This window comes from Dunckerocampus dactyliophorus, chromosome 11 (assembly GCF_027744805.1).
Source record: "Dunckerocampus dactyliophorus isolate RoL2022-P2 chromosome 11, RoL_Ddac_1.1, whole genome shotgun sequence".
NCBI classification, from domain to species: Eukaryota; Metazoa; Chordata; class Actinopteri; order Syngnathiformes; family Syngnathidae; genus Dunckerocampus; species Dunckerocampus dactyliophorus.
This window is the reverse complement of record NC_072829.1, coordinates 3,445,376-3,463,172: the sequence shown is the minus strand read 5'-3', so window position 1 is coordinate 3,463,172 and position 17,797 is coordinate 3,445,376. Positions and strand designations below refer to the sequence as shown.

Genomic DNA, 17,797 nt, shown 5'->3' with positions numbered 1-17,797 from the left:
CGCAAAATGAGACTCGAGAGTGCTAGCCATTGAGCTAAAAGCCCAAGCTGCCAACTCGATGCCCATCGTGACTCTTAAGACGTCAGGTTTACCAAATACGTCAGGTTTACCAATGTAATACTTCTGCACCAACTGGCATTTGTTACACTAGCATGTCTTACAAAGTATTTTCAACATTTTCTACTGACAAGCTGCAAGACATGAACTATAAACTAAAACCAGCTTGACGGTCCATCCAAGCTCCCAAGCTCGTCACATGGAGCTGCTGCACAGGACGCATCTGCTGCGTCTCTACGCCCACTATGATATTCCATGGACGGTCGCCATGAAGCAATCTTTCCATTTCAAGTTGGAAATTGCTTCTGTCAAGACTGCTCAATGGGGGGGGCCCGCGGGAGGGGCCGTGGGAGGGGGACGGGACGGATAGCTCTTGCCTGAATTGCGTCTCAATTTGAGAAAAGAGGGCTAATCTAATGTGACATCTTGATAACATGGAGGGAAAAAAATGTTTTTTTCCTGAGCTGCTTTCTGTTTTCCAGTAGGGAAATACAACCCTGCACAAGTTCCAATTAAGGCAAGTTTAATAAGCAATGTCCAGAAAAAGGAATGCCACATGGGGCCGAACACTCCGTGGGTCACCTTTTACCTTATGGTGGGGAACGAGGGGTGGGGGTGTAGAGGGGGCGCTTTTGTTAAGGACTCAGGCATTCCGTTTGTAACCGTTTTAATGGCCACTGCCTCCTGGTCAAGAGTAGTAATCTACAGGATTAGATGCTGTCGACCAAACAAACGTGACCTCGCTGTGAAGAATCTGTGCATGCACAAGTATATACTGACTCCATAGGAGAGAAGCTGGAGGGTGGGGAGTTGGGATGTGGGGGCACGTCCGTCAAAGGATTAGCAAGAATCAAGCATTGGGGCGTGCATTTAGACGTTTGAAAGACTCTCCAAATAAGAATCAGCCCTCACAAGGGGGGATTGATAGCAGCCAAGGATGAAAAGACAGGAGAGTTGGAAGGAGGATGAAAGCCCCCCCTCGGACTTGGATAAACCAACGAGTAACAACAAGAGTGGAGGAGGAGTCGCAGTGTTTGTGGAGTAAAATCTCAACTACAAGGAGGCACAAAGCATGTCAGTTGCAATTGACAACTCCCTAGAATGTGCTTTCAGTGGAACCCATTTATGTGGACCAGTTTGTCCACGGTGTTCTTCTTATTACTAAAAAGTGCCCGCTTAAGATGACGGTGACATACACAGTCAACAAAGTCAATGTCGCTTATTTTCAAATGCAAATGTTGACAGGTATACACGCTAGCCATGACTCCGGCTATCAAAAGGCTGGGCTGCACTGCATTCATTTACCACGTTGAGCCCATAAACACTCCCTGTTCCTGTTCCTGTCAAACTTAATGTACCGTGTGGGAAACCGTGTGGGAACCAAATGTTCTTTATCAAAAAATCGGATTACAAATACATGTATGGTTACAACCCTAGTGTATAATGATTGAAATTTGTTTATTGTGTGTAAAGGGGACCTAAGTCAAGTATTAAAATGTTTGAGGACTGGATTAAGTAAGAAGTGACCATCCATCCATCTTTTTCCGCTTAGCCAAGGTTAGGTTGTGAGGGCAGCAGCCTAAACAGGAAAGCTCAGATTTCCCTCTCCTTGGCTACTTCGTCCAGGTCCTCCCGACAGATCCCGAGGCGTTCCTCTGCCAATTGAGAGACAAAGTCTCTCCAACATGTCCTCTGTCTTCCCTAAGGCCTCCTACCGGTTGGACGTGCCCTGAATGCACCTCCCCAGGAGGCAACTGGAAGGTACCCTGACCAGATGTCCGAGCCACCTCATTTGGCTCCTCTCAGTGCAGAGGAGCATGGGTTCTACTCCAAGTTTCTCCGGGATGACAGTGCTTCTCACTTTATCTCTATGGGAGAGCCAGTCCATTCCTTGTTATTTTTCATTCCTGTTTTAGAAAAGGGTAAACACATGAGTCAATGTACGTGTGAACATGTTAAACACAGGAAGTGAATAGTAATCCGTATTTCCTGGAGCATGGAGAAGGGGTAGGATTAAATAAACATGTTGAAGTATAACCATATTATGTTCCTTATTGTCATTTTCCAAATAAAGTATCCCATTTCCATTACCACACTGTATAAATCCTAATTAACATACAAGGCAGGGAGAAAAGGTGTTGAGAATTGATTGAGGGATATTGTATTTCCCTTCTGGAAGGTTCTCTCCCGCAGTGCATGTGATTTCCCCGAGCAGAGTGCATAGAGGGAGTGGTGGTGGTGGTGGTGGCGGTGCGTCGGGTGGGAGGGGTTGAGTGTAAATACAAACAAACCAATCAACCAATCAATAAACAAAGCCTGGCCCCCTGTTGCTGGTGCATTGGAAGACTGCCGTGTGCAGTCGTCACAATGCCATCACTGATAAGCAGCAATTATACATGAAATCATTGGAGAATTCTTGCAAAATGCTCATGTTGCTACATTCATTTTGCCCAGAAGTTGCTAACGCAAATAGCAAGTTATTCACTTTGTATTACCGTCAAACCTCGGTTTTCCAACGCCCCAGGTTTTGTATGATACGGTTTGCCTCGGTACTCATACAATATTGTTTTCTGCATGTAAAACCATAATTATTCTCTATAAAAATGTATTTTTGCTAAGACTGTATGTCTGGAACAAATTGCTTGGATTTACATGATTTTCTAAGCGGAAAAATGGCTTCAGTTCTCATTGGACCTTTTGGAGTTAATTAACAGCAAAAAACAAGGTACCACCGCATACCCTTTACTTTTAACTGACAACAGCTTGGAAGTCAACCAGTGATCACAAAGTTCAACAAATGGTCTGGAAACCCGAAACATTGGAGCTACTATTTTAGCCACCTCTGCTCATCACACTCCCCTCTGGAACTGCAGGGGGTGCTCACATTATCGGCTTTACGACACGACGGCTAAAGCTCATGAGAATTCCTCGGGTTTAAAGTGCGGCAGGCGTACGCTAATGCCCTACTGCTATTAAAAGACATTTAGGAGTGCAGTGACCGAAATGTGGTTAACAGGTCTGTCAACGCCAGGCAGTTTTGTTAGCGTCGCTCGAGTCGATCCGAAGTGAAAACACCTTGCTGAGCCAAACAAAGCCCCGCCCTCAACAGGGCATGCTGGAGGCTGAGGAAATGGACTTTGTGTTTCTGGCAAAACAAGATATTCATACACATCAGCTTTGACTTTGAAAAACAGTAATCCAAAATTTTGCCTCTTTTCTGGCATGCTGTGGTTTGTGTTTGGTTCATATTGATTTGGTTTGGCTAGGGCAGGGGTGTCCAAAGTGGCCAGAAGGCCATTTGCGGCCCGCTGCACATTCTAAAAATGTAATTTAACATGAACGCTTAAAAAAACTGAAAAAAATGGAAAAATCAGCAGTAATTATACATTGATAAAGTCAAAATTAACAAAAAAAAGTTGTAATCAAAATTTTATGAAAATAATGTAAATTTATGAGGAAAAATAAAGTCGCTTATAGCATAATGTGGAAATATTAAAGAGTTGTTCTTTTTTTTTTTTACTTTATGAGAAACAAACAAAACAATGATTAAAGTTGTAATTTTTGGAAAATTAGGTTATGGAAAAAGTTACATTACGAGAATAAAATCAATAAAATCAATAAAATCAAAATATGGGAATAAAGTCATGAGATTACGAGAAGAAAAGTTAATAGAAGAAAGTTCAAATAGTTGGTAAATTGGAAAAAACAAGAACAGCAGAAATGGGGGGGGGGGGGGGGGGGCAAAAGCTGTAATTTTATAAAAGTAAAGTCAAAATATTAAGAAAAATTTTTTATTGTAGTGAGAAAAGCAACAATTTTACAAGAATAAACTCATAATACTATGAGGGGAAAAAATTATGTTTTAAATATTTAAAAAAAATATGTTGTTTTGTTGTAACATTATGAGAAACAAATAAAATAAAATTGTAATTTTTGGAAAATTAGGGTGAGGAAAAATTTTATAATAGTATGTAAATTAAGTCGAAATGTTATGGGAATAAAGCCATAATATTACAATAAGAACATTTATGAAGATTACTTAAAATTAATAACATCAAAACAGCACAAATTGGGAAAAATAACAGCAAAAATCAAAGTTGATATTAATAATAGGCTTTTTCACTTATATCACAAAGCTGAGATGCGTTTTTTTCTTGAAATATATATAACATATATATGTTATATAGGCTCCAGCATGCTCCCGTGACCCTAAAGAGGACAAGCAGTATAGAAGATGGATGGATGGATAATTATATATAACACATCTACATGTGTTGCTTTACAAAATATAAAAGTGGTAAAGTTGCACCCTTTCATTTTTCACTATGTGGCCCTCGCTGGAGAAGGTTTGGACACCCCTGGTCTAGGACATCACCGATTATTCCATTAATTAAAACAACATCCTCAGATTAATCGACCAAGCAGCTAATAGCTAGCTGGAGTACTTATACATACAGTGGTGTAAAAAAGTGTTCGCCCCCTTTCTGATTACTTTTTTTTTTGCATGTTTGTCACGCTTAAATGTTTCAGATCATCAAACAAATTTATAAATTAGTCAATGACAACACAACTGAACACAAAATGCAGTTTTTCAATGAAACTTTTATAATTAAGGGAGAAAAAATCAAAACCTACATGACCCTGTGTGGAAAAAGTGAAAGAGAAAGTATCTGAGAGTAATTGAGATCAATTAGTCTGGAAAATACTATAAAGCCATTTCTGAAGCTTTGGGACTCCAGCGAACCACAGTGAGAGTCATTATCCACAAATGGCGAAAACATGGAACCGTGGTGAACCATCCCAGGAGTGCCCGGCAGACCAAAATGACCCCAAGAGCGCAGCGACGACTCATCCAAGAGGTCACAAAAGACCCCACAACAACATCCAAAAAACTGCAGGCCTCACTTGCCTCAGTTAAGGTCAAAACGGCCTGCATGCCAGAGTTCCAAGACCAAAACCACTGCTGAACAAAAAGAACATTAAGGCTTGTCTCAATTTTGCCAGAAAACATCTTGATGATCCCCAAGACCTTTGGGAAAATAAAAGTTGAACTTTTTGGAAGTTGAACTTTTTGGAAGGTGTGTGTCCCATTACATCTGGCGTAAAAGTAATGCCGCATTTCAGAAAAAGAACATCATACCAACAATAAAATATGGTGGTGGCAGTGTGACGGTCTGGGGCTGTTTTGCTACTTCAGGACCTGAAAGACTTGCTGTGATAAATGGAACCATTAATTCTGCTGAAGGAGAATGTCCGGCCATCTGTTGGTGACCTCAAGCTGAAACCAACTTGGGTTGTGCAGCAGGACAATGATCCAAAACACACCAGCAAGTCCACCTCTGAATGGCTGAAGAAAAACAAAATGAAGACTTTGGAGTGGCCTAGTCCAAGTCCTGACCTGAATCCTACTGAGATGCTGTGGCATGACCTTAAGAAGACGCTTCATGCTGGAAAACCCTCCAATGTGGCTGAATGACAACAATTCTGCAAAGATGAGTGGGACAAAGTTCCTCCCCAGCGCTGTAAGAGACTCATTGCAAGTTATCACAAACGCTTGATTGCAGTTGTTGCTGCTGAGGGGGGCCCAACAACTTATTAGGTTTAGGGGGCTTTCACACAGGGCCATGTAGTTTTGGATTTTTTTTTCCCCTTAATAATAAAAAGTTTAATTTAAAAACTGCATTTTGTGTTCAGTTGTGTTGTCATTGACTAATATTTAAATGTGTTTGATGATCTGAAACATTTAAGCGTGACAAACAAAAAATAAGAAATCAGGAAGGGGCATACACTTTTTCACAAAACTGTACATACATGCATCCACAATCATAAAACTCAATGTTTTATTTCGATTTCACTTCCTGCAGTCCCAATACTTGAGTCAAAAGGAAGTGCATTGGGAACAAGAGAGCCAAATAAGTAGTTCAGATGAAAGAATGAATGTAAAAACACATTGGAACCTTAAGAGCAAAGGCAATAAACAGGATTTTTGGGGGGGCTAGGGATTTACTCCCATTCAGTAGCAAAGGCTCCAGAGAGCACAGCCTCTGATGTTGCCAGATAAAGGCTCGCCTCGCCAGCAGTGTTCCAGCTCATTGCGTGCGTGCAAGATGAGGTCCGCGCTTGCTGCAGGCCACTTAGGCTCTTCTGAATCAAAGAGCAGGGAAGCAAAACACCTTGGTGGGAGATGAGATATATTTTTCATGTTTGCGGGGTCTAACTCAAACATGAAAAAGAAAATCGGGAAGTGCCCGCAGAGTACAAACCCCAGAAATGAAGCAGAATTTAAAGGCTCCATATAATTGTGGGTAATCCCACGGACTGCACCTGCAGATGCTAACTTCCTAGCTTCCGCATGTTGGGAACCAGCATATTTATAACAAGTATCTTCCCAGGGGAAGGCCAATTGTCACTGAGGGTACGTGAATAAAAATGAAAAACAATTAGAGCCTAACACTCACAATTACGAGCGCACCTGAGCACACCGTCATAGCAGAAAGAAGGCAGGAGATGCGACATGCAGTTCTTCATTGCTCTGTGTGAGTTATATGAATAAGTAAGTTTGATGATTATGTTGTGTATTAGAAGTGTTTAATCTTGAAGGCTTAATTTATATTGGTGTTCCTATCCCAGCACCGTGAAAACCTGTCAATGTATGTGCGTGTCTGGATGAGAGGGTGGAGATTCCCCTTAAAATGAGGCTTTATCGCTGCTTGTATGTATTTTTGCACTTTGGATACTGCTTTATCATGTTTGTTAAACGTTCCGTTTCAATTTGGTATCAAATTAATATGCAGATTTAAATCATAGCGATTGCAAGTGGACAAAAGTGAAGCTCAAGTTCAAAAAGGGAAGGATTCCAACATTCGGCTGAAATAAAAGATATGGAGGACGAATACTTACATACTTTATTCATCTCCAAGTGAAATGCACATCGTATCTATGCATCAGTGCTCATGTTAAACTTTTATCAAAATTTGACCATGCACAAAACTAATTTTTGAACCAGAACGACTTACTATAAAAATTAATTAACCAATTAATCATGTTTAATATTTCAATTTAATGAAATGTAAATATGATTTATGTTTTTTTAAGCATGCAGCAGTAGTGGGTACATGGTTTCAAGTCAAATGTCAGAAGGGGTACGCGACTGTAAAAAGTTTGGCAACCACTGATCTCTCAAGGCCACGTACGTCCTCACTCTGACCTTGCAGATCCTTTAAATCCAAGTAAATATTTCCAAACAGTAAGCACAAAAATGACAAAACCAGTCTAATAACCTGAGTTTGCTGGCATTTCTTGTAATAAAATGCAGCACTTCTTAGTAAATAGGCCAGGGTTGTTCAAACTATCCCCAGCCAGGGCCGCATACGGTAAAATCAAAGGATACGGGGTCCACTTTGATATTTTACATTTTGTAACCCAACCCATGTAGATATGCCAACAAGTTATATAGATTTAAAGAAAGAAAGAACAGCATGCATCTCAGATTGGTGACAAAGTGTATTAGGATGAAGACAGTCTCTCCTCGCAGCGGTCTTCATCCGCACATGTAAACACTGTGGGACACAATAACGGACAGGCGACAGCGTGCAGTGATACAACGGGAGAGAAAATAACGCAGAGCGATTGTGAGGTCTGATTTTTTCGAGGAGGCATTTTTGTGATGCAAATGTATTACTCTTTTGAATGCTTGTTGTTTTGAGAAGCCAAACTCTGTACTTAAGTGGCCCCACCAACTAACCAGAACTACGTTCCTCAAATCCGAGCAAAACTTGGCTCACGTGACAAACTGGCGGGTAAGTCACTCTTGAAGCACTACACTGCTGATGGGGGATGCCATACAACCTCATGTCAAAAAATCCCAACTATCCCTTTAACCAAAACATTAAAGGATATCCACCATAACGCACATTTTGACTTTTAGAGAAATACAGCACAAAAAGGATGTAACTGTTGGCTAATGGATGGCTAATCTGTGGAGCGTGTTTGGATACTAATCCCTGCCAGAGTGGACGTCTTTGTTTTTCATGACACAACTCCTTAGGTAGTAAAAGCAGTTGTGTTTTTATTAGACACAAATACTCCTACTCCTTGTTTCTCCTAAAAGCTCTTACTCAAACATCTGTTTGAAAGTTTTTATGTGCTTAGCAAGCATCTTGACTCCGGCTGCTAAAATGAATCAAACTTGTCCATGTCAGTGGACCAAAACCTTGCCACGATAATTTGGCCAGAATTAAAGCTAATTTTTTCTCCTGTTGAACTACTTTTAAGAACGTTTTTGAAGCTTGGTGTTAAAACCTAAACTGTACACTGATGTGTTTGCAATAGAACACCCTAAAGTCATAATAAAGGTTGAATTAAATGCACTGAAAGAAATTCAATTCCATCTCAATTGCATAGCATCTTTGAATATCATTTACCATGCAGATCATTGGGATCTGGTTTCCTTTGTCTTTCTAAATATTAATAGTCTCCATTACACCACAATGACTCTCATCTGCGACTCGTGTGGTGGGATTAGATTTGAATGGAGGCATTTAATATGCCAGTCAATTATTATCACGCGGTTTGCATGCTGATAGCGTCCGTCGAGGATCGCTGCATCCATTTATAAACACATTTTAGGTCTTTGTGTAATGGATGCCAGCCAGTGCGGCTGCGCAAATGTACGTTGGTAAAACCTCACTCCCTCGGCCTTAAGAGCTGCGCTGAACACTCGGTCCACTGTCTGGGCTTTTGGCTGGGTGGTCAGCGCTCTCGTCTCCCATTCCAAAGGTCCTGTGTCTGAGCCACGGCGCGGGCAGTGTGAAGCAGACATTGCCTGCCATACATATATTATATGACATATACAAAACCAACATTTTCATACTCGATACCAAACAAGAAATCTGTTACCGAACAAAATTTTGAGCTTTCATCCTGCCAGGCTACAAATTGTAACTGATTATTAACTCGTTATCGTTAATATTTCCCTCTGACGTTTAAAAAAAAGCAAGAAACGAAAGGTTATGTCTCCCCCTTTACCATAAAAATACTGCCACTGCAATCATGGGACGTGTTTAATTTCCTCTAAATGCCAAGTTTGCAGGGCACCCCCGCCACGCTGACATTCAAACACCCAATAGGTAAAATAAATAAATAATAAGTAAAGGTGGGCCTTTTGCCTGCTGGCCACCACATGAAGTGCAGGAAGTGTGATGATGAAAAACCATAGCACTGATAATAACAGAGCATTTTCATTTCCTGCCTATGAATTGTTGAAAAATATAGAATGGCTATACAGTACACAACTTCTTAGCATATCTTCATGTGTTGCTTTACAAAATATCAATTTCATTTTTCACTACGTGGCCATTGCTGGTACAAGTTTAGACACCCCTGCTGTAAAGTCTATATGCATGTGTAAAGTCTATACGTCTACATGTGCAATATAAAGCCTGTAAAGTCTATAAGAGTCTATATGTGCATGTAAAGTCTATATAAATCTGTATGTGAATATAAAACATGTAAAGTGGTGCCATCTCCATGCACAATTCTGGTGTTTTTTTTCTTCTTTCCGTTGGAATCAACCCTTATTGAATATTCTGGATCTTTGCTCATTTACATAATCCCAACCAGCGCTACAAGCCCGTTACGCCGCAGCCCTAAAGAAATGGGTTTTATTATTGTTTTAAATGATAAACATGCAAATCTTTGAAGTCCCTGAACTCTTCCAAATGCTCTTGTTGCTGTTTACATGTACCTTTTTCTTGTCTATGTAAATGCTGTATCCAATAAGTTTATAAATAAGTTGATTTAACAGCAGAACACGTCTACTAACGTCACACTGTGGAACAGGATTTTCACGTGCTTTGTTCAAGAAAGTTATGAATACAGTGGTGTGGAAAACTGTCTTCCCACATCCTGCACTTAATACTTAAATGTTTCAGATCAAATTTAAATATCAGTTAATGACAACTGAACACAAATTGCAGTTTTTAAATGAAACGTTTTATTATTAATCGAGGAAAAAAATCCAAACCTACTGTACACGGCCCTGTGTGAAAAAGTGATTGCCCCCCTGTTAAAACATAACTGAGATGAATTGAGATCTATCAGTGTGGAAAAGGTCATAAAGCCATTTCTAAAGCTTTGGGACTCCAGCGAACCACAGTGAGAGCCATTATCCACAAATGGAAAAAACATGGCACAGTGGTGAACCTTCCCAGTAGTGGCCGGCCAACCAAAATGACCCCAAGAGTGCAGCGACGACTCAACGAAGAGGTCACAAAAGACCCCACAACAACATCCAAAAAACTGCAGGCCTCACTTGCCTCAGTTAAGGTCAGAGTTCATGACTCCACCATAAGAAAGACACTGGCCAAAAACGGCCTGCTTGGCAGAGTTGCAAGACCAAAACCACTCCTGAACAAAAAGAACATTAAGGCTTGTCTCAATTTTGCCAGAAAACATCTTGATGATCCCCAAGACCTTTGGGAAAATAAAAGTTGAACTTTTTGGAAGTTGAACTTTTTGGAAGGTGTGTGTCCCATTACATCTGGCGTAAAAGTAATGCCGCATTTCAGAAAAAGAACATCATACCAAAAGTAAAATGTGGTGGTGGTAGTGTGATGGTCTGGGGCTGTTTTGCTACTTCAGGACCTGAAAGACTTGCTGTGATAAATGGAACCACGACTTCTGCTGTCTACCAAAAAATGCTGAAGGAGAACGTCCGTCCATCTGTTGGTGACCTCAAGCTGAAACCAACTTGGGTTGTGCAGCAGGACAATGATCCAAAACACACCAGCAAGTCCACCTCTGAATGGCTGAAGAAAAACAAAATGAAGACTTTGGAGTGGCCTAGTCCAAGTCCTGACCTGAATCCTATTGAGATGCTGTGGCATGACCTTAAAAAGGCACTTCATGCTGGAAAACCCTCCAATGTGGCTGAATGACAACAATTCTGCAAAGATGAGTGGGACAAAATTCCAATATTCCAAATTCCAAAATTTGTAAGAGACTCATGGCAAGTTATCACAATTGCTTGATTGCAGTTGTTGCTGCTAAGGGGGGCCCAACCACTTATTAGGTTTAGGGGGCAATCACTTTTTTGCACAGGACCATGTAGCTTTGAATTTTTTCTCCCTTAATGATAAAAAGTGGCATTTAAAAAACTGCATTTGGTGTTCAGTTGTGTTGTCATTGTCTAATATTTAAATGTTTGATGAGCTGAAACATTTAAAAGTGACTAACATGCAAAAACACTTTTTCACACCACTGTAACTACAATAAAAAAAAACACAGCTTGAAAAGCAGCTAAAGCAACAAATGTGGCCAGATTCCATGAAAACATCATTGGTGTGGGATGTAGATTTACTAGAAGCTAATGCATACGAGGTCCTGATTCAGCATTCATCTTCATTACTGCCATCCATAAAGCCAAATAGATTTTTTCAAGCAATTCCTGAAAGCCCATTATGTATCGTGTGTGTGGTGATCAATATTGTGTGCAATGGAGGGAATACATGAAAAATGCAACAACCTGGAATTGTCTTGGATTATTATCTTCATCGGAGTTGGAGGGAAGGTCCTGTATCAGCCAGCTAAACAGCGTCTTGATGAAGCACAGGATGGAGATGTACTGTCACACAAAGCGCTGCTACAGAAGATTTGGAAATACCACATGTTTCCACATCGGAACGTGTGAAAATGAAACGCATGCATCTCCAAAACTGTTGGAAGTTCCATGATGGACAGCAGTCTTTCAGCCAGTCAGACGGTATTAATGTACTCAAGTACTTAATGCTAGCTAGACACTGTTTTTTGCCAGCTGAGAGTGAAAATACACAAACAATATCACCAAAAGCCATCTGTGTGGTTCTTTGCTCATTATTTCTGTGAAGACACATGCCAACGTTCTGATAAAGCTGTTGCTAGCTGCTAACAAAATCATATAAATATGTAGCAGCTCAACTCATACAATTATTTAATCCATTTAATTTTTTTTTTTTTCACTGGAAATTTTAACTATTTTGGTGCTTTCCTGGCTAAACTTCATGAACACAAGATCAGTGCTGCTTGCTGAATCCCTCAACTTTAACTTGGATAGTCGAGAGGTACAGATTTCTTGAAATACAGTAGATACAAGTATCGATACCTACTAGCAAGTCTAGCTAACTAGTGAACTGCTGAAGTTCAAAGAGGTTGTCTAGCAACAATGCCAAACACAAAGGAAAATGATTCTGGCTCTGAATTTCCTGATAAAAAAAACAGCTCTAGGATTTGCAGAGGGCGTGGATATAAAAACAATTCCAGGATACCAAGATTTGAAAAATGCTTTCAATAAGATAACAGAAACCTTAGATAGTAGCTTGGATAGTAGAGAGATTACTCTACCACAAATAATGCCAGCAATTGAGAATCTGCATTCAATTGCAGAGACACATTCTGCTTCATATACAATAAGGAAGGCTATATCGTTTCTGGAAATAGAAGTTAAAGGTGATTACAACAACCTCTATGAAGTCACAATGGATGTCAGTAATGGTGTCACAAATATTATGGAAGAAAATAGAGCACAGAGCAAGTCTATCACAAACATTATGGAAGAAAATAGAGCACAGAGCAAGTCTATCACAAACATTATGGAAGAAAATAGAGCACAGAGCAAGTCTATCACATATATTATGGAAGAAAATAGAGCACAGAGCAAGGCTATCAAACAACTAAGACATTTGCCAATCAACTAAGAAAAGAAGTCAAGAAATTGCAAGATGAAAATGCAGACTTGAGTGCTGCTCTTAAGGAGGTTAAATACCCTATGGAAGAAATCAAGGCTCTGCAGGACGATATTAAGGAACTGTTGAATGTCAATGCCGCCTTATGCTCTGCTCTTAAGGAAGTAAAAACCCTAAAGAAAATACAGCATTATGCAAGGATGTTAGGGTTCTGCAGGATGATAGGTTGATATGATGGAGGCTTATGTGTGCATCCTGCGAGTAACATTGGCTTGTCGCAGGCCGTATTACAGTAACCTTTGAAGACAAGTCGCGGGCCGCAAAATGTGACTCGGCGGGCCACAAATGGCTCACGGGCCACGACTTTGAGACCCCTGACTTAAAGCTTGCGGGCTGCATTTACAGTAGTGTTTCCTGTCAAGTCGCGGGCTGCAAAATGTGACGTGGCCGCAAATGGCCCGCGGGCTGCGAGTTTGAGACCCCTGCTTTATATGGATGTGTGGGTTTTTTGGAACACAATTACTGTGGAACACAATTTATATACTGTTCAATTTTTCACAAATAGCTTTGTTTAAGGCGATCAATCATGTTGAAAAATTTCAAATGCATCACTATCAGAATTGGCAATCCTGTATGTACATGGTATCGAATCGATTGCGCCATTCGCAGTACTGACCACCCCTAGTAGGCACTATCACAACCCAAACTTGAGCATAAGTGTTTATAAGTGTTGGGAAATGTAAATCTTAGTTGCACTTTTCCTGACCATGCACTGTTTTCCCGTGCATTATTATCATAATAATAATGTGACAATGACTCGGTCCTTCATTGGATTCCTGGTTTAATAAAGCGGCACTGGCCGGAGGCAAGCGGAGTATTAATCCCTCTTAGTCACAAGAAAATGATCATGCGCTCATCAATATTTCAGTTGGATCCAAGAAGGCAAGGCGGGAATCCACTCTTGCAGGCTTGGGGAAAAAAAAAACGCTGACATGCAATTTTAATGTTTCATCATAAAATCCCCATTTTGGAGTGGGAGCATAAATCCAATGAGTGGCCGATACCGCTGCAACACGGCGAGGAGCGCGCAGGCTTTGTTAGATCAAATGCATGAAGTCACTTTTAATTACCACTCCACTCACCTTAGCGTATCTTCTTGCTTTCAGGGGTTGGGGGGGGCCCGCTTCACAAGCCTCAAGGACCCGAGTCACAGCACCATCAGAGTGATTCCAACTGGATTCCAACCTGAAGACACACACAAAACCCCCCACAAATATTGTCACTTTTCTTGAAGCATTACTGTCATCTCTGGAAGTGCTTCCGACTTCCCAGCATGCCTTGCGGTACTTGTTTTAGAAATAGTTGCTCAAGTTACGTCTTTACAGTTAATTATTCCACATTGTGGTAGTACTTGCCCTATGTGTTTCTTTGCCTGTTATGTTGTAGTTAGTTTTCCACCCCTGCTCATTTCACTATGTGACGAGCTCACCCATGCTTTGGCATCAACTAGGGGGCCGCAAAATGTTTGAGACCCTTAACTTATACAACCCAACATGCCAGAAAATGAGTGGGAAGAAGCGGATCTTATTTAATCCTACCTCTTCACCATGTCTGTTCATATTCTGTTCATGTCTTCTGTTCATACTATTTTCTAATGTAAGCAAAGAATGTGTAACAGTAAAACAAAGTGAGTTTTAAGATAGCATATTCACTAATAAAGACTACATCATGAAGAGATACACATCGACAGAAACGATAGATTGTAGTAAATACAGTGTGACACCATACAAAACAATACGTTGAATCAATAAGACTTTTCAAGCACGTGTAAGTATGTTAATTCCATAGACATCCACTTGAAACGATAGCAATACAGTAAATGAAACAAGTATACCTGATACAACACGTACCTTCATTCATACGACGTTTCAGTACGTTTTAATAGGCTAATTCCATATACTTTGCTTCTAGCTCAAATATGCTCATTTACTATAGTTACTTTTGGCGGCCAATATCGTCACACTAACTCGCATCTAATCAACCAACACTGACACTTTCGTCTTCCTGAAAGTCTAATGATGCCGTATTTGTTGTTTAAATGTTTGTTAAATCACACATGTAAACAAAAAAACGTTAATCTCCTTTCTTAGTTTGACGTTTTCTTCCTCGGTGCCATGTCCTACTCACTTCTTACGTTGACTGCCCTCTGCTGCCCCCTGTTGAAAGCTGCGCTGCATGACGTCAGCCCAACTCATCGTAATTATACACACATTTGAAGTTGTTTTTAAAATGGCAGACACAGCTGATATTATGTCATGCGGTGACTATAAATCACAGGACATAACAATCCCGACAATGTGAGCATAAAGTGCTCCTGTGTGTGTGATGATTGCATTATGGTGGTGGTTTATTTGGATAAAAATAAGCAAGTGCTTCTGCACCCAGTTCTGAGCTAAACATTGGTTCCAAGCGGAGCCCCGCCTTCTCTTCTTTCGCCTCCTCTCCCCCTTTCCTCCTCCTCCTTAAAAGCAAGAACGTGTGCAGTGGAAGCTCAGATGTGACATCCACGCTGGAGATATCACACAAGACTGGATTATTATTCTTTTTATTGATATTTTCCCTTGTTTGCAGACATGGATTTTGTCAACCACAACTACTTGAGCGCGCGTCGGTCGTACGACTACACCTTTAACTTCTGGAACGACTACCTGGGCCTGACCACCCTGGTCACCAAGAACCACGCGCTAAGTATGCCCCAGAGGAGCCCCAACTCCATCACAGAGTCCCTGAAGGCCACGCTGGGTCTGGACGACACTCCCGAGTGCGCATGCGCCATCGCCGGAGCCATGGGCGACAGCATCCCGCTGGACTGCTGCTGCCCGCCCGGAACCCCTCCGCCGGGCTCCATCCTAGACCTGAAGGAGCGGTTCTCCATCCTGAGCCCCTTCCAGAAGCAGCTGCCGGGGCGGGAGGCGCACGGGTGCCTGGCGGGAGGCTTGGCGGGTTTCGAGCTGCTCGGCGCGGAGCGCAGGACGCGTAAGCCCTCCGCCAAGGCCAAGCAGGAGCCCAAAATCTGCGTGTTCTGCCGGAACAACGGCGCCCCGGAGGAGGTGTACGGCTCGCACGTCCTCAAGACCCCCGACGGCCGGGTGGTGTGCCCCATCCTCAGGGCGTACACCTGCCCCCTTTGCAGCGCCAACGGGGACAACGCGCACACCATCAAGTACTGCCCCCTGTCCAAGGACCAGCCCCCCCACAGGCCGCTCAAGGGGGGTAAGAGGATGCGAATCTTCTAGAAGCAGACTTTCAATTGCATCAATTGCACTGAACGATTCCCCATCATGTGTCAGATAGATTTCATATATTTTTATACTTCATTTATACTTTTTACTTTCCCACACGGGTGTAGAAATACACCGTATAGAAGGTCAGCTTTCTATTTTTATATCTTTTTCCTTCTTACAAAACCAAAGTTTTGTTCACCATTTCAAAAAAAGGGTGAAGTGTCCACTAGCAGTCCCCCCCTCCCTAAAAAGGAACATTTGTGCCCTGATGTTAACATTCCATCTGAGAGGCAAAGTTGACCTTTTTTTTTTCATTAACAACACTCTAGATGGATTCTTTGTTTCCTTGTCACGCTTTGCTTTTTCTTTGCATTTCCACTCCAAGACAAGCAAATGAATGTTAAAACACACGCCGGTTGTAATCCCAAATAATCCATGAGAATGTATAACGCTGACACGGCAGTTTAGTTGACCAAAGCATCCGTTGTGTCATTCAGTATTCCAACCTTTGAAAAAAAGTGACCTCACCCCCCCCCGCCCCCCCCTTTTGTACTTGTATGTAAAAAACACTTTATTGATATAGTGCCATTTATAATGAGGGTTTTTGATAGTATTTGTATCTACTTGTACTTGTGTTCCATTTAACACCATTGTATGTAAATATACTCAATATACTTTTTAACTCCTTGCAAGAGAGCAAATCTACTGAAGAATAAATGACTTTGTTTGAGTAAATGAAGATGAGATAATGAAACCTTGTTATTTATATTTGCTGCTGTGCAGAATAACATGAAGAGAAATAAACATATGGAATATTTGGAAGCGTGTGCTCGCCTCTTTTAGTTGTATTCTCAGCGTGTATGTGTACCGCATGTCTAAAACATAAAAGCGTGATGTTATATTCACATAACATAAACCAAAAAGACCACAAACTGGTTGATCTTAGATCAACAGCGCCTCTGCTGGTTGCAGACAAGTATTGCACTCCATTGCTAACTCATCTGCGTCAACAATTGTGATTGTGTAATTCTTTACGTGAATGGAGGAATATACTCTTCCTGTGGGCTCAAACAACAAAAACCTTCACAGTGCATGAATGCATGTGTCCAGTTGATAAAAACTGTTCCTGTGACAACACCTAAGCTTGCAGTCTGTGCTCGCCGTTGCCCCCTAGCTGCCACGTCTATCACCTTCAAGCAGGGGTGTCCAAGCCTTTCCAAAAAATAAAAAAAAAAAAAGTTGCAGGGGCCATTTTCATATTCTTCATCAACATTTCTACTTTGTTATGTTGACAGAAACACGCTAAACACGGAGAACATGGGCGAGTACAGAGCCGTGTTAAAATTGCAAACATGGGCTAATACTGTACCTAAAATGGAGAATATTGGCTAGTACTGTGCTGAAGGCTGAGAGTACTGGCTAGTACCACGTTTAAAACTGAGAATGTCTGGTGATGTGTTATAAGCAGATGAAATTGGCTTGTACCGTGCTGAAAAACAAGAATACGGGCTAGTACGTGATAAAAACGGACAATATTGGCTAGTACGGTACAGAAAGTGAGAATATTGGCTAGTACCGTGCTAAAAACTGAGAGTATTGGCTAATAAGATCTTAAAAATTGATGACAATGGCTAGCACCTTGCTAAAAACTGAGTATATTGGCTAGTACGGTACAGAAAACTGAGAATATCAGATAGTACTGTTTAAGAAACTGAGAATACTGAATAGTACTGTGCT

The 17,797-nt window shown here is 41.2% G+C and overlaps 1 protein-coding gene and 1 long non-coding RNA gene across 3 annotated transcripts; one reads left to right on the top strand and one right to left on the bottom strand.

The window, feature by feature from the left end:
• Nucleotides 1-1,519: 1,519 nt before the first annotated feature.
• Nucleotides 1,520-14,935, bottom strand: LOC129190289 (uncharacterized). Of its 2 annotated transcripts, XR_008572973.1 has the most exons (4): nucleotides 14,687-14,935; nucleotides 13,919-14,021; nucleotides 11,582-11,653; nucleotides 1,520-1,964 (listed from the first exon to the last, which is right to left on the bottom strand). It is a non-coding gene; the product is annotated as an uncharacterized LOC129190289 (long non-coding RNA). The 2 variants fall into 2 exon arrangements; XR_008572974.1 differs by lacking the exon at nucleotides 11,582-11,653.
• A 408-nt stretch (nucleotides 14,936-15,343) lies between these two features.
• nanos1 (nanos homolog 1) lies at nucleotides 15,344-16,878 on the top strand. Its single transcript, XM_054792866.1, has one exon. The coding sequence runs from the start codon at nucleotides 15,410-15,412 to the stop codon at nucleotides 16,070-16,072; it is 663 nt and encodes a 220-aa protein (XP_054648841.1). The 5' UTR covers nucleotides 15,344-15,409; the 3' UTR covers nucleotides 16,073-16,878.
• Nucleotides 16,879-17,797: the final 919 nt, after the last annotated feature.

Excerpts from the sequence above, each read along its gene's own strand:
- nanos1 (XM_054792866.1), top strand. The coding sequence starts at position 15,410 with ATGGATTTTGTCAACCACAACTACTTGAGCGCGCGTCGGTCGTACGAC.